The sequence below is a fragment of the Oncorhynchus nerka genome, linkage group LG6 (genome assembly GCF_034236695.1).
Source record: "Oncorhynchus nerka isolate Pitt River linkage group LG6, Oner_Uvic_2.0, whole genome shotgun sequence".
Lineage (NCBI taxonomy): Eukaryota > Metazoa > Chordata > Actinopteri > Salmoniformes > Salmonidae > Oncorhynchus > Oncorhynchus nerka.
Genome location: NC_088401.1, coordinates 50,889,354 through 50,905,831, shown reverse-complemented (window position 1 = coordinate 50,905,831; position 16,478 = coordinate 50,889,354). Strand labels below are relative to the sequence as shown.

The following is a 16,478-nucleotide window of genomic DNA, read 5'->3' as shown; positions in this document are numbered from 1 at the left end:
TCAGTTGGCGCACATCTATTTTTTGGCGCAAAATGGTTGCATCGTAGAGCCCTGTTGCAGTGCTTTGAAGGCATAGATGCATTCTATGAGTTCAATTTCTTTGACTGAAATGATAACCACCCTGTATTTAAGAGCATATAGGGGACACAACACAAAGACCTCAGATGTAAAGCAGGGTCTAAGCTACAACATATGGAAATATGAAAAATGTCCAAATAGTCACTTTCTAACCACTTCTTCCATGGACAAACATGTATAGAAATGTGTTTAAAATCGAAAGGAACGCCGTCAGAGGATTCAGGATTAATGTCAGAGGGTTCATAAGCCAAAATCAGTGGCATCTGTCTGGTGGGGTGGGCAGCAGGTGAGAGGCAGTGGTGCATGCTGGAAAAGGTTATTTCTGCTTGAGGAGTGTCTAGGCAGGGTTGATCTAATGACCTCTGTGCCCAAGGCTGTCCCCTCAGAGACCACACAGCACAGCAAAGTGCAGAGCGGTGTGGGGTAAAGGTCTAAGAGCAGAGGCAGCGTGATTGCATCGTCCTTAAGCTAATTGCCGCATGTTAAAGGAGAGCAATACCCCAGTCTCTTTTCGACTACACTAAATCAAATCTCTATAACCTGGTCTCTACTCAAAAATAACGCTGGCTGTTCGGAGTGTCACTGCAAGGGCTCTCGTCACGCAAGTCTGAGAAAAGGAAAGGGGAAATATAGTCAGTTGCACAAATGAACACATTCCACCGAAATGTGTCTTCCGCATTTAACCCAACCCCTCTGAATCAGAGGTGCGGGGTTGCTGCCTTAAAAATCGACGTCCACGTCGTCGGTGCCCGGGGAGCAGTTGCTGTTGGGGGTTAACTGCCTTTCTCAAGTTAGCTGTAACAGTGGGTCATAACATAAATATAGGTATGTTACACTCAAAACACAATGACTGACTGAAGAACAGCAATAATAAGCAAAAGAAGCTAATTGGGGGCTTAGATCAGCAGTTCGAGGGTTGACGTCATTGCCCAATCGGACAGTGTTTTCACGTAAGCTTGATATGGGGTCACAATGCAAAACACTACCCATCCAAGATAGTATAGGGACAAAGTGTGTCATCATTGTCAACAACGCCATCATGTCTGAGAATGAAACACAGGTAGAACGGTCATTGGGAGCAATTACGTAACAGATAAGGGACACCTGATATGGAGGATCCACCCAACAGAGCTTTATCATCACATCTCTCTGAACTCTGACCTCAAAATTCCTGTGACAACAAAAGGCGATGTAATTGCAATGACATCAACCCTCCAACTGCTGATCTAAGCCCCCAATTCGACTTATTATTGCTGTTCTTCATACTGTGTGTGTGTGTGTGAGGGATGTGCACAGTTATTCGAATACTTGTGTGAGTATTCATTTTAGCGAGAGAGAAAAAAGTACAGCCTAACATAGGCCTATTTTAACCAGATTTTCACACAGAAAAGGCCTTTTCTAAATTAAATTAAAATATCCACGTAACATTGCAACACAGGGTTCACGTTAATTCAGGATTCCGCAGTTTTTATGCAGAGATATACTATAAAACGCATAAGAAATATCTTGCTGCGTCTTGTAAACATAGATCTAAAATGCTTCTGTCATTTCGGCTCGGCATCAGACTCATTTTGTGCTTCAGTTGCACTTCTCCACTTGGATGAGAATTCACAAACAGGTATTCTATCAGCAGACAGAGCTCTGACTGATGTGCAGCTACTTTTCTCCGGTAAATGCAAGATTAACTTCAAGGAAAACGTCAGAAAATGTAGATGGCTACATTCCTATCAAAAACATTAGAAATAGGCTTTTTCATTGTAAAGCTCGATTTACTTGTGTGGCTGCTAGCAAAACAGCATTGCACTTCTGAAAATGTAGCTATTTTCAGCCAAATGTGTTGCACTAATGTATTTTCTGTGAAGGAAAAAAACCCTGATCACTCTATTGAAGCAAAATAACACTTTAACTTTCAATATAAAAAACAGGTGAAATGGTTTAAAAATTCTGATTGATGTTCAGACTTTTCAATGTAGTTATGACATGCACAGTGCACCCCATGAAAAAGGTTGGTAGCCAAGTTCCATGAAAGATAACATTGTGGCTGCTTACAAGTTAGCTAGTCCTGGCTGTAGCAGAGTTTCCTTGGTGTCTCTCTCCCCCTCAGTCTACCCACTATCCCATATAACCTCAGTGGGCCGCTGCAGCAATAGAGCCAGCCTCTCCCTCGCACAGCAGTACTCGGGTTAAAAACATACATAAATGTTACATACATACATACATACACACATACAAAAACACATGTATTTCAAGTATCTGACAAAAATGAATGATACTATTTGAATAGTGAAATCATTTCAAACCCCCATCCCTACTGTGTGTGTTTGTTTTGCATAATACAAATTCTGTTGGGGTGAGTTCAAATCCCAGATCATTCCAGCCAAGGCCAAATCACTGATACTAACTTGCTCTCACACATAAACACACTGTGCAGACTGCAGTACGCATGTACCGTACTTCATTATAGCCCAATGTTGACCTATTCTTGAACTGTGTGCATCTCTCTCCCTCAGATATGAACAATTCTGGATTTTATTAAAAACTTTTTTTTTTTTTTTTTAATTAGGTAAACAGCCTAAATTATCTTTTTTTTTTTTACTATTTAAAAAAGGTTACATTTCAAATCAAGTGCAAAAATGGGTCTAAACAGACCTGATGCTCAATTAAGTTCTGGGTCCATACACGTTAAGAGAAGAGCGAGAACAATATTAGTTACATTATTGAAATACTTTCAACAACTGTTTGTTTGCACCTTTGTGAATTTCAGTGTCATTTATAAAAAAATAATAAAGCACTTGTTTAATAACAACGGACCCACAGATTTATTTGTAAAGAATCATGTAAGAGTCTGGCTGACTTAAAGAGGCTTCAAGATTCCTTTTAAGAGGCATTTTCTCAGCTATCTGCAATACAAGTATGACTGAAGAATGAAGCTGGTGTTAATCATGGGCTTTGCTAAACACAGAAAGCAGCAGTTGACTATTTTATGCAGTTGACTACTCCATTGTCAACACTAATTAAATCACTAGACCTACAGAGCTCGACATTAACACTTGTCCGGGGCAAGTAAAAATAATTAACGGACAAGCATATTATATATATATATTTTTTTTTAAATGAATATCTCTATATCAAACAATTAGGCCACTCTGATCAGATTTGTATCAAAGTGTCCTCCGGATGCAATGTGTTACGCAGTTACCTCCTAATCTCTGTATTTCAATCATGCAGTCGCAAGACGCGTTTTTGCGATCAAATTAATCTTAGCTGCGTGTGCATATTTGTTGATATTCATAGCTATTTATTGAGTTACAGTGCAATCTGAAAGTATTCAGACCCCTTGCCTATAAAAAAATATATATATATTTACATTAAAGCCTTATCCTAAAATGTATTAAATATTTTTTCCCCCTCAATCTACACAAAATACCACATAACGAGAAAGCGAAACCAGGTTTTTCGAAATTGTGGCAAATTTGTTAAAATAAAAAACAGAAATAACTTGTTTCCATAAGCATTCAGACCCTTTGCTATGAGACTCGAAATTGAGCTCAGGTGCATCCGGTTTCCCTTGATCATCATTGACATGTATCTACAACTTGATTGGAGTCCACCTGTGATAAACTCATTTGATTTGACATGATTTGGAAAGGCACACACACTTGTCTATATAAAACGCTCCTACAGTTGATAGTGCATGTCAGAGCAAAAACCAAGCCATGAGGTCGAGAGAAAAAAATGTCTGTAGAGGCCCGTGGACGGGATTGTGTCGAGGCACAGATCTGGGGAAGGGTACCAAAACATTTCTGCAGCATTGAAGGTTGCCAAGAACACAGTGGCCTCCATCATTCTTAAATGGAAGAAGTTTGGAACCACCAAGAATCTTCCTAGAGCTGGTCGCCGGGCCAAAGTGAGCAATCTGGGGAGAAGGGTCTTTGTCGGGGAGATAACCAAGAACCCGATGGTCACTGACAGAGCTCCAGAGTTCCTTTGTATTTGTATTTATTATGGATCCCCATTAGCTGCAGCCAAAGCAGCAGCTTCTCTTCCTGGAGCTCTGCAAAATTAAGGCAGTTTATACAATTTTACAAACATTACAATACATTCACAACACACTGTGTGCCCTCAGGCCCCTACTCCACCACATCTCTACAGTACTAAATCCATCTGTATGTATGTATGCTATCGAGAGTGTGTGTGTGTGTGTATATGCATGTCTGTGCCAATGTTAGTGTTGCTTCACAGTCCCCGCTGTTCCATAAGGTGTTTTTAGATCTGTTTTTTTTTTTCAATCTAATTTTAATGCTGGCATGAGTTACTTGATGTGGAATAGAGTTCCATGCAGTCATAGCTCTATGAAGTACTAACGTAGTACTGTGTGCCTCCCATAGTCTGTTCTGGACTTGGGGACTGTGAAGAGACCTCGTGGCATGTCTTGTGGGGTATGCATGGTTGCCCAAGCTGTGTGCCAATAGTTTAGACAGACAGCTCGGTGCATTCAACATGTCGATACATCTCACAAATAAATGTAGTGATGAAGGCAATCTCCCCTCCACTTTCAGCCAGGAGAGATTGACATACAGTGGGGCAAAAAAGTATTTAGTCAGCCATCAAATTGTGCAAGTTCTCCCACTTAAAAATATGAGAGAGGCCTGTAATTTTCATCATAGGTATACTTCATCATAGGTACACATATGTAACTATGACAGACGAAATAAGAAAAAAAATCCAGAAAATCACATTGTAGGATTTTTAATTTATTTATTTGCAAATTATGGTGGAAAATAAGTATTTGGTCAATAACAAAAGTGTATCTCAATACTTCGTTATATACCCTTTGTTGGCAATGACAGAGGTCAAATGTTTTCTGTAAGCCTTCACAAGGTTTCCACACACTGTTGCTGGTATTTTGGCCAATTCCTCCATGCAGATCTCCTCTAGAGCAGTGATGTTTTGGGGCTGTTGCTGGGCAACACGGACTTTCAACTCCCTCCAAAGATTTTCTATGGGGTTGAGATCTGGAGACTGGCAAGGCCACACCAGGACCTTGAAATGCTTCTTACAAAACCACTCCTTCGTTGCCCGGGAGGTGTGTTTGGGATCATTGTCATGCTGAAAGACCCAGCCACGTTTCATCTTCAATGCCCTTGCTGATGGGAGGTTTTCACTCAAAATCTCACGATACATGGCCCCATTCATTCTTTCCTTTACACGGATTAGTCGTCCTGGTCCCTTTGCAGAAAAACAGCCCCAAAAGCATGATGTTTCCACCCCCATGCTTCACAGTAGGTATGGTGTTCTTTGGATGCAAATCAGTATTCTTTGTCCTCCAAACACGACGAGTTGAGTTTTTACCAAAACGTTCTATTTTGGTTTCATCTGACCATATGACATTCTCCCAATCTTTTTCTGGATCATCCAAATGCTCTCTAGCAAACTTCAAACGGGCCTGGACATGTACTGGCTTAAGCAGGGGGACAAGTCTGGCACTGAAGGATTTGAGTCCCTGGCGGCGTAGTGTGTTACTGATGGTAGGCTTTGTTACTTTGGTCCCAGCTCTCTGCAGGTCATCCCCTCGGTCCCCCCGTGTGGTTCTGGGATTTTTCCTCACCGTTCTTGTGATCATTTTGACCCCACGGGGTGAGATCTTGCGTGGAGCCCCAGATCGAGGGAGATTATCAGTGGTCTTGTGTGTCTTCCATTTCCTAATAATTGCTCCCACAGTTGACTTCTTCTAACCAAGCTGCTTACCTATTGCAGATTCAGTCTTCCCAGCCTGGTGCAGGTCTACAATTTTGTTTCTGGTGTACTTTGATAGCTATTTGGTCTTGGCCATAGTGGAGTTTGTAGTGTGACTGTTTGAGGTTGTGGACAGGTGTCTTTTATACTGATAACAAGTTCAAACAGGTGCCATTAATACAGGTAACGAGTGGAGGACAGAGGAACCTGTTAAAGAAGAAGTTACAGGTCTGTGAGAGCCAGAAATATTGCTTGTTTGTAGGTGACCAAATACTTATTTTCCACCATAATTTGCAAATTAATTCATAAAAAAATCCTACAATGAGATTTTCTGGATTTTTTTTCTAATTTTGTCTGTCATAGTTGAAGTGTACCTATGATGAAAATTACAGGCCTCTCATCTTTTTAAGTGGGAGAACTTGCACAATTGGTGGCTGACTAAATACTTTTTTGCCCCACTGTACATGTTATTAATATTAGCTCTCTGTGTACATCCAAGGGTCAGTCTTGCTGCCTTGTTCTGAGCCAATTGCAATTTTCCTAAGTCCTTTTTTGTGGCACCTGACCACACAACTGAACAGTAGTCAAGGTGAAACAAATCTAGGGCCTGTAGGAACTGCCTTGTTGATAGTGATGTTAAGGCAGAACATTGCTTTATTAGACATACCTCTCCCCATCTCAGCTACTACTGCATCAATATGTTTTGACCATTGCAGTTTACAATCTAGGGTTACTCCAAGCAGTTTAGTCATCTCAACTTGCTCAATTTCCACATTATTTATTACAATATTTTGTTGACGTTTTGTTCCAAATACAATGCTTTTAGTTTTAGAAATATCGAGGTCTAACTTATTCCTTGCCCCCCTCTCTGAAACTAACTGCAGCTCTTTGTTGAGCGTTGCAGTCATTTCAGTCGCTGTAGTAGCTGACGTGTATAGCGTTGAGTCATCCGCATACATAGACACTCTGGCTTTAGTCAGTGGCATGTCGTTAGTCAAAATTGAAAAAAGCAAAGGGCCTAAACAGTTACCTGGGGAATTCCTGATTCTAACTGGATTACATTTGAGAGGCTTCCATTAAAGAACACCCTCTGTGTTCTGTTACTTGTCTAACTCTTTATCCACATTATAGCAGGGGGTGTAAAGCCATAACACACAAGTTTTTCCAGCAGCAGACTATGATCGATAATGTCAAAAGCTACACTGAAGTCTAACAAGAGAGCCCTCACAATCATTTTATCAATTTCTCTCAGCCAATCATCAGTCATTTGTGTAAGTGCTGTGCTTGTTGAGTGTCCTTCACTATAAGCATGCTGAAATTCTGTTGTCAATTTGTTTCCTGTGAAATAGCATTGTATCTGGTCAAATAACATTTTTTCCAGAAGTTTACTAAGGGTAAGAGGCTGTTTGGTTGGCTATTTGAGCCAGTAAAAGGGGCTTTACTATTCTTGGGTAGCAGAATGAGTTTAGCTTCCCTCCAGGCCTGAGGGCACACATTCTCTAGTAGGCTTAAATTGAAAATGTGGCCAATAGGAGTGGCAATATCATCTGCTATTATCCTCAGTAATTTTCCATCCAGATTGTCAGACACCGGTGGCTTGTCATTGTTGATAGACAATCCTTTTTACACCTCTTCCACGCTGACTTTACGGAATACAAAAGTACAATTCTTGTCTTTCATAATTTGGTCCGATATACTTGGATGTGTAGTGTCAGCGTTTGTTGCTGGCATGTCATCCCTAAGTTTGCTTATCTTGCCAATGAAAAAGTAATTAAAGTAGTTTGCAATATCAAGTGGGCTTTGTGATGGATGAGCCATCTGACTCAATTTTTCTCCCAAAAATGTCATTTAAGGTGCCCCAAAGCTTTTTACTATCATCCTTTATATAACGTATCATTGTTTCATAGTGTAATTTATTTTTCTTTATTTTAGTCACATGATTTCTTCATTTGTAGTACGTTTGCCAATCAGTTCGGCTGCCAGACTTAATTGCCATACCTTTCGCCTCATCCCTCTCAACCATACAACTTTTAAATTCCTCATCAATTTAAGTCATTATAATAATGTGCTTAAAATCAGTGCGTGCTCATTAGTAACTGGAATAAGTAGTTTCATAAATGCGTCAAGTGCAGCATCTGGTTGCTCCTCATTTACACACCATAGACCAGCAAATATTGTTTACATCGCCAACATACGAATCACAAAAAAAAAACGTATTGTATGACCTCTTATACACTATATTAGGCCCAGCCTTCGGGAACTTTGGTTTTCCTAGATATGGTTATTATATTGTGATCACTGCATCATATGGATTTGGACACTGTTTTAAAGCAAATATCTGCAGCGTTAGTAAAGATGTGATCAATGCATGTTGAGGATTTAATTCCTGTGCTGTTTGTAACTACCTTAGTAGGTTGACTGACAACCTGATCCAGGTTGCAGCCACTGGTTACAGTTTGAAGTTTTTTCCTGAGTGGGCAGCTTGATGATAGCCAACCAATATTTAAAATCACCCAGAAAATATACTTCTCTGTTGATATCACATACATTATCAAGCATTTCACACACATTAGCCAGATACTGCCTATTAGCACTTGGTAGTCTATATATATAACCTTTACAGGAACGTAGTTCTGAATATAGACCGCAACACCGCCTCTGTTGGCATTTCTGTCTTTTCGGTAGATGTTATAACCATGTATTAATGCTAAAATCAGTTCTTTAAAATCAATTTTTAAATGTTCTGAGCTAGCCCTCATTTGACCCCACATGGACTATGACAGTGTTAACTCCCAGCATCTGTGGTAGAACAGTCGGAAGCAGCCTTATGTCCTGTACTCGTGCTCCTTGGTAGCACAGGGTTTTTGCCTTGGGGATCGAAATGTTTCTCATCATAGAGCTGCCTATGATGACAGCTGATGATGTTGAATGGCCCGCTCTCTCAGGCAGCCTCACAGTCTGGTGAGGCTGGGAGCTCAGAGGATTTTATCCCGAGGTAGAAGCCACCGGAGAGGGAGACAGAGCCGAGGACGAAGACGCAGGTACCTCCGGATCCGATCTTGATTGGGAAGCCACCAAGGACAAAGGTGCCGGAACCTCTGGATCCAGGGCGGCAAAGCTGTTTCTGGTCTGTGTCAGCTCTGGGCTCAACATCTCCATGGAGACCCCCGTTTCCAGAGGACGCTTTCTTTGACTTCCACGGCGAGTGATGTACCTCCATGGCTGGTTTGTTGGGTCAAGATCGGCTCCGTTCTCCAGGGAAGGGGGAAAGCCCTTCAGGGATGGAACCCTGCCTAGCACCGGCCAGTCGGCTGTGGAGAGCCGACACGGCGGAAAAACTTTGGGTGGAAGAAAAATAAAACAAAGGTGGGCGTGGGTTCCTTTGTGGAGATGAGAGAACCTTCCAGAAGGACAACCATCTCTGTAGCACTCCACCAATCAGGCCTTTATGGTAGAGTGGCCAGATGGAAGCCACCACTCAATAAAAAAGGCATGAAAGCCCTTTTGGAGTTTGCCAAAAGGCACCTAAAAGACTCTCAGACCATGAGAAACTAGATTCCTTGGTCTGATGAAACTATGATTTTATTCATTGTCCTGAATGCCTTAGTTTAACATTTGGAGGAAACCTGGCACCATCCCTATGATGAAGCATGGTGGTGGAAACATCATGCTGTGGGATGTTTTTCAGAGGCATGGACTGGGAAACTAGTCAGGATCGAAGGAAAGATGAACGAAACAAAGTACAAAGAGATCCTTGATCAAAACCTGCTCCAGAGTGCTCAGGACCTCAGACTGGGGCGAAGGTTCACCTTCCAATAGGACAACAACGCTAAGCACACAGCCAACATGTCCCAAAGCCACTTTGGGTTAAGTCTAAAAATGTCCTTGAGTGGCCAAGCCAGAGTCCAAACTTGAACCCGCTCAAACATCTCTGGAGAGACCTGAAAATAGCTGTGCAGCAATGCTCCCCATCCAACCTGACAGAGCTTAAGAGGATCTGCAGAGAAGAATGGGAGAAACTCCCCAAATACAGGTGTGCCAAGCTAGTAGCGTCATACCCAAGAAAACGAAGCTGTAATCGCTGCCAAATGTGCTTCAAACGTACTGGGTTAAGGGTCTGAAATGGTATGTAAATGTGATAAACATTTTTTTTTTTTTTAAACTGTTTCTTTGTCATTGAGTATTGTGTGTAGATTGAGGCAAAAAAGTTATCAATTTCAGAAAACACTCATGTAAAGAAATGTGGAAAAAGTCAAGGGGTCTGAATAATTTCCGAACGCACTCTATTTGCCCAGTTATAGCTCATTTTTGGTCAGCAATGAAAATCCTGGAAAAGTCACGGTGTGTGCCGTTGCCAGAAGAGAGAGAGCTAGAGACATTGCGCAGCAGGTAAAATAATGATATAGCATAAAACAGACAAAATAGATAACCATCCTCAGCCCTGACAGAACACCCCACGTTGTTAAAAAAAAACATTTTAAAAATTTAAAAAAAGCTGACTTTTGGTGTGTTTGAGCAGGGTTTGATCAAAAGCCTGCACACCAAGTAGCTCTCCAGATGGGAGAGGTTGACAGACCAGGTGACCGTCCTATCCTTTTTTCTGAATTGAGAATGGTAAAAAATAAAATAAAAAGTAGAATAGTTCATTTAAGTGGAAAAAGTACCTGGCTGAAAGGGTAGTGTGTAACCAGCTCTATAGCTGACGCTAGTGGAAAACACTAATCGCCAATGGTGATATAGCCTAGGCCTATATCAAGATAATGCAAACCAGATCACATAGCCACATTGAACCTGGCCAAATCATTCAAGTTGCAAACATCTGCTCTAGCGAGCATGGCAGGACGCCTGGGCTGAGAACATCTGTCACTGGCACCTTCAGAACGGGGACAGTGAAGGGCTTTCTAGAGAGGGTGGAGGGGGGTTGGGGTCTTACAAAAGCATGTGATAGGGTGGGGAGTTGTGCTCGTTGACCAGGTGTGTATTTGGGCCTCTATGGTTACCATTTGTCTGTCGAATATCAGTTTCCAACTGTTGCTAGACTAGCCAGGGGTTAAATGACACGTTACTACTCTCCATGATGACAAGCAATTACGGGTGACACCCCGTGCTCTCTCTTGTAGATATGACACTGAATCACCCATTCTTGCCATGGGTACTAAATGCTATGACGTCACTATCGCCATTCACGCGACTACTTCAAATCAGTGTGATGTACCACATTTCAGTGTCTTTACTCTACGATGCAAAGTAGCATATTATTTAAATCCATTTCCCATTCATATAAGTTTATTTCGTCATTGATGTGTAAATGACATTTCTGAATACTAGCCCGCAAGGTAAGACCATGCAAATTGTTTGCCTACGTGGGAAAGTGGAGAAAGGCATTTATTCCATGTGTACTGTACTTCAAACTATAACTTTACCCAGGTTCAATCCTGCGACAGCAACCTGTGGAAAACCCGAACCATCTCCAAAAGTAGCTAGCTAACTTGCTACAGTTACTGTTTCCAAACCGCGAGTAAAGCCGTTTGCTACATTGTCAAGCTCGTTGCAACACTTCAGAGTTTTAACATGAGGATAGCTAACGTTAGCTAGTTACTTCCTCATTTTTTCACAAACCACGAAACGTTAACACGATTGACATTAGCCTTGCAGATTTCAGAGTAGTCCGAAAACACACTGAATGTTGTGAAATAACTGGCTGCAAATGAAATAAACGAACAGGTTTGTTAGGTAGAGATCTAAGTGGTAACGTTCTGAATTCTGCCACTTGTTCTACCAAAAGCAGTAGCAACTCAAGAGTTCCCAAGTAACATTGAACAGGAGTGCATTATTAGTTAACTCACAATCAGTGAAATATTTAATGAATACGTACAAATTTCTTTTTGCCGTCTCCATCTTCATAGTTTTTCTTTTCTTTCTTGTCCTTCTTGCTTTTGGAGGCAGAGGCAGAATTCCCAGAATTAGGATCCATTTGTGTAGAGATAGTTTCCTCAAAAGGGAGAACAAAAATAAATCCACAAACACACCCGGTGATTTCCCGACTTTGCCTCGATACAAAGTTATCAAAAGTTGTCCTTTCCGACGGGAAGAAAAAAAAGTATAGCCAAGTACCCTTGATAACTGACTACAACTATTAGCAAATGGCTAGTTAACTGGTGCTAGACAACAACCCCAAACCCCTTTTCATCCGCCTGGGATTGAAAAAGGAGGGAAATTCAAAGTACCCCCAAACAGTGGAAAGAAAACGTATTGTAAGCTACTCTTGACGACTCTTTGTTGATGGAACAAACAAAACTTTACGATTACAACAAATGTTGTGCAATTTTAGTCGCAAGGAGAGTCGTCCGTAATCCCCTCCCAAAAAAACACTGAGTGCCTCCCTGAGTGTCTGTGCGGTAGTGACTGATGGCTAATGTAATGCTAGCTAGCTAGGCTAAAACTCGGTAAAAGAATATACGGTTCTTCCTACTTCCACAATATTTTTCTATACAACAAGTTGTTCTTTGTTATATCGCCGTAGACTCCAATGTTGCAGTCATCTCAAATTCGTTTCCATTACTGGAACAAGTTAACTTTCCCGAGTGACAACGTTCAAACCCTTGCACGGTAGGCTTCTTCCTGCCATAACAAGTTGGAACGGGTGGGGGAGGACCATGCGCACTAGAACTATTACCTGAGAGATATGACAGATGGATGGGTAGAAGGGCCTTAAGTCATTATTGTAAATTTGATAAATGTGAACCACAATCACGTGTGAAGTAGAATGATGCAAAACAAATGAATAATCTCTTGCTTAATAAAAAGAGAAAAACATGAAGACTTGAGAAAAGTAGCCTATAATTTCAGAATACCCCCTCCGCTATATTTTTGGGGTCATATTTTACTCGGTCCAGCACAACTCCAGCTCAGCTCCAAAATCATTCACTATGACAAGATCCCTTTAGAACCCAACTAGACACAACCACAGAACAAATCTACAAATTAATTTCACTGTGAGATGGTAAATACATTTCTCCTTATAAACTTGCTGATTTGATTCAGGTTATAATTATTTTCACATTTTACCTAGATTTCAAGGAGAAAGACTAATCACCGGTGTTAGGCTACCCCTTAGTGGTTAATAAACGAATAACAGACTCGGGGGAGGATGAGAACAATCCACACCTTTGTTGAATCTTTTATTTCATTTTTTAAATTCGGATTTCAATCTTCAATAGCTGATGGAACGCTTGGTTTAAGAGCTTTTGAAGAATCAATGGTGAAATTATTTTGTATTTAAAAAATAAAAGGTGTTGATTGTTCTCCATCCTAACTCGGACTATACACTGAGTGTACAAAACATTAAGAAAACCTGCTCTTTCCATGACATAGACTGATCAAGGTGAATCCAGTTGAAAGCTATGATCCCTTATTGATGTCACTTGTTAAATCCACTTCAATCAGTGTATATGAAGTGGAGGAGACAAGTTAAATAAGGATTTTTAAGCATTGAGACATGGATTGTGTATGTGTGCCATTCAGAGGGTGAAATGGGCAGGACAGAATATTTAAGTTCCTTTGAACGGGGTATGGTAGTAGGTGTCAGACGCACCAGTTTGTCTGTCAAGAACTGCAACGCTGCTGTATTTTTTATGCTAAACGTTTTCCCGAGTTTATCCCTGGTTTGATCCCTACGAATTGAGGCTGTTCTGAGGGCAAAAGGGGGGTGCAACTCAATACCAGGAAGGTGTTCCTAATGTTTGATATACTCAGTGTATAATTTTTATAGTGATGGAACGTTTGGCTTAAGAGCTATTAAATAAGATATGAATTTTCTCATAAATTGAAAAATGTTAAGATGTGGATTGTTCTCCATCCTCCCTGATTGAGAATATATCCTTTCCATAGTGGTGGTAGGCTTAGTTTATGAGTTTTGAAATCAGAATAATAAAACAAAAAATAAAAGTGTAGATTCAGAATATCTCATGTTCATGGCATTGCTTTGAATAAGAGATATTGAAGATTGAAATCCGAATCTATTTTTCTTTTCTCACAAATTCCAGACCAAAAAGGTCTCCCCTGATTTAAAATATACAATTGTCAGTCATGGCATGCTCGGAAAACCAAATATCCAATATAAAACACATTTTACCTCGGTGTAAAACCAAAATATAACCAATTTGGCTTGGGCGATTTTTATCAGCGTTAAACCATTCATTCCGCGAGAAATGACGGTCGTGTAATTGTGAGTGAAGGCTAAATTACAAAAAACTCAAAGGAAGCACGTGATCAGCAAGGATTGCAGTCATGAAACCTCGCTTTGTCTCTGGGACATTCAACTATCAATCCGTTTCATCCCATCACATTATCATCATCACCATATGTTGTTCATATATTTATCATATAGATTTAATCATGGTTTTACACAGGACAAGGAATGAAACTTTAAGCGGCAAAATTACACAACAGGCCTACATAATAGCGCAAATGCATTACAGTGCAGTTATACAAAATGTTGTATATACACAAACAAACAAACATTTATATGCACATAATGACATTAGTCCAGTTTGGAACATGGTGCGTAATAGGCCTCTATCTCATTGTGCCAAATTAACACTTAACGTTTACGCACAGCGTTTGGACCATGCAGTTGGCAAAAATCCTCCATGACTACATTCGATAACACAAGTTACCCAGTCCTGGTACAAACGTTACCACCCGATGGGGTAACGGGTTCTACTTGTAGGATGTCCGGGCCTCTCTGAGAGACCTATCGTAGGGCATGGAGGCGAAAAAGGAGGTCCTCAGCTGACAGTTGATGAAGAAGACGATGAGCAGCACGAGCAGAAACAGAACCAGACAGATCACCACGTAGGTTGCCAGGTCTGGTTTGTTCAGCTCTCCGCCCTCCCGCAGTCCTCCCCTGTTATCCGTGGGCCTGAGCAGGCCCGCCATGCTCACCGAGCCGTTAGATGCGTTCACGGACCCAGACGCGTGCGTCTGATGGGCCAACCCTAAGTCGAAGTCCGGTGCGTTGGTGGAATTCAGCAGGATTTGCCTCAACATGACCGCTTGCGTCACCCGGTCAACGTTCAACTGGGAAGGGGAGTAAAATACCAGATTTTAATCACAGACCAATGTAACGATAGGCTACCATAACGTTCAATCATGCAAATGTAGACTAAGTGAACGGTTCGAACCGCAAACGATCATGAGAACAACGCAATTTATCTACAGACCCGTGTGAAAGACAATGACGCACAAGGAAGACATGGAGTGTGACTAGAAGGCAAAGATAAAAGTAAGTGTTGAGTCAATAATACCCGTACGAGTCCGCTACTTACTTTGGTGTGTGCAGCGGAGAGTCTCCGCAGGTGAGGTGGAGATCCAGGGAAACAGTGCCCGCATTCCTCAGACTCTGACCGCTCTATCCAATCTCTCCCGGGGAGAACGCGCTCTGGAGAGGCGGTGTTGTTTTGGCACTAAATCCCCTGCGCCGAGTCACTAATTTAGCTGCAGAACTGAATTCGTATATCCTGATATGTCGAAGTCACAAAAAAATCACCAGAGGTTGTCTAGACTCGTTGCCAGTGACGTAAACCGCAAGGAGCTTCTCCGGCTGTATAATGTCGAGATCATGAGGACGGAACTAGCTATTTGAATACTCGGATTTCTTCGTTGAGATTTCTTACGGTAAACACCTGGCCTATCTGGACTGTAAGTTCACGTAATGTCGCTAAATGGTGCTACTTGGTATAGCCTAGTTGGTAAAGTTTCATAAGACCATCCTTACAAGCACGCAATTTATCTCGTCTGGCTGGTCCAAGTGGGTTCTGAAAGCGCGCTGTAACAAGTGGATTTATCGGGTAGAGCGCGGGCCGAGAAAGGGTAGATAAGGGTACACTGGTTCGCCGCCGGTTCCTCCTCGCGCACGTTCTTATATCCAGGAAAGGTCGACAAGTATCGGTTTTGAGTGCCTTCAACTCCAACCGATCCCCCGACGGGAATATCGATCCAGACCGAAGAGTGGGGTGGGGAGAGAGAAAATTGATAGAAGGTTCAGAGATCCGTATCCTCTCCGGTAGCGCTATCTCTTTCTCTCCAGGTCGTAGGCTATACCGCTTCCTCCCTGCCTCGGTTTGTGTTTTGTGAGGAGAGGATAGATTGGTTACCAAGAGAGGGAGAGGGCGAACGCTGGACGGGCTCGGGGTTGGTTAAGAGATGCCATTGGACAGGGACGAGTTAAAGTCAAGCGTGTCATGTGACGTCTTGTTCCCCTCACTCTTTCCTTCTCTCGTGTTTTTCTCCCAACATGTCCTTCTTCATTTGTGAGAAGGTGAGTGAAACAATTGTTATGTCAGTGCGGAATCTCTCAGGGTGATTAAAACTAAGCAGGTTGTGAGGAGGTGATTGGGGGGTGGGGTGGACAGTTGAAGGAACAGCCCCAAACCAGTCCAGCAACCTGGCTGCAAGCTGAATGTATTTATTTTACCCCTCGGGTGTAAATACAGCATGATGCAGTATGATGCAAGTAGGCTAAAGTCTTCTGGTAGAGCCTGAAAGTGTCATTTTCTCAGAGTTGGAGTGGATGACTAATAACACCCTGATGTGTTCCAGCTAAAAGGACTGAGGAGACATTGGGGACGGAGATTTGAGTGTTATTTATATAAACATTATTT

General features: G+C 41.7%; 2 protein-coding genes across 2 annotated transcripts in view; both read right to left on the bottom strand.

Moving 5' to 3' along the window:
• The window catches only part of LOC115130567 (protein diaphanous homolog 1-like), a 123,210-nt gene extending 110,748 nt beyond the window's left edge, over positions 1-12,462 (bottom strand). Inside the window, 1 exon segment of the mRNA XM_065019625.1 lies at positions 11,690-12,462. Coding sequence (XP_064875697.1) covers positions 11,690-11,788 — 99 coding nt within the window. The 5' untranslated portion in view covers positions 11,789-12,462.
• Positions 12,463-13,852: 1,390 nt separating this feature from the next.
• On the bottom strand, positions 13,853-16,001 carry LOC135572112 (small integral membrane protein 32-like). The gene is made up of 2 exons (XM_065019135.1): positions 15,144-16,001; positions 13,853-14,895 (listed from the first exon to the last, which is right to left on the bottom strand). The coding sequence occupies exon 2, from the start codon at positions 14,863-14,865 to the stop codon at positions 14,536-14,538; it is 330 nt and encodes a 109-aa protein (XP_064875207.1). The 5' UTR covers positions 14,866-14,895; positions 15,144-16,001; the 3' UTR covers positions 13,853-14,535.
• Positions 16,002-16,478: the final 477 nt, after the last annotated feature.

Bases quoted from the DNA above. Each gene is read 5' to 3' on its own strand.
- LOC135572112 (XM_065019135.1), bottom strand. From the start codon at position 14,865: ATGTTGAGGCAAATCCTGCTGAATTCCACCAACGCACCGGACTTCGAC.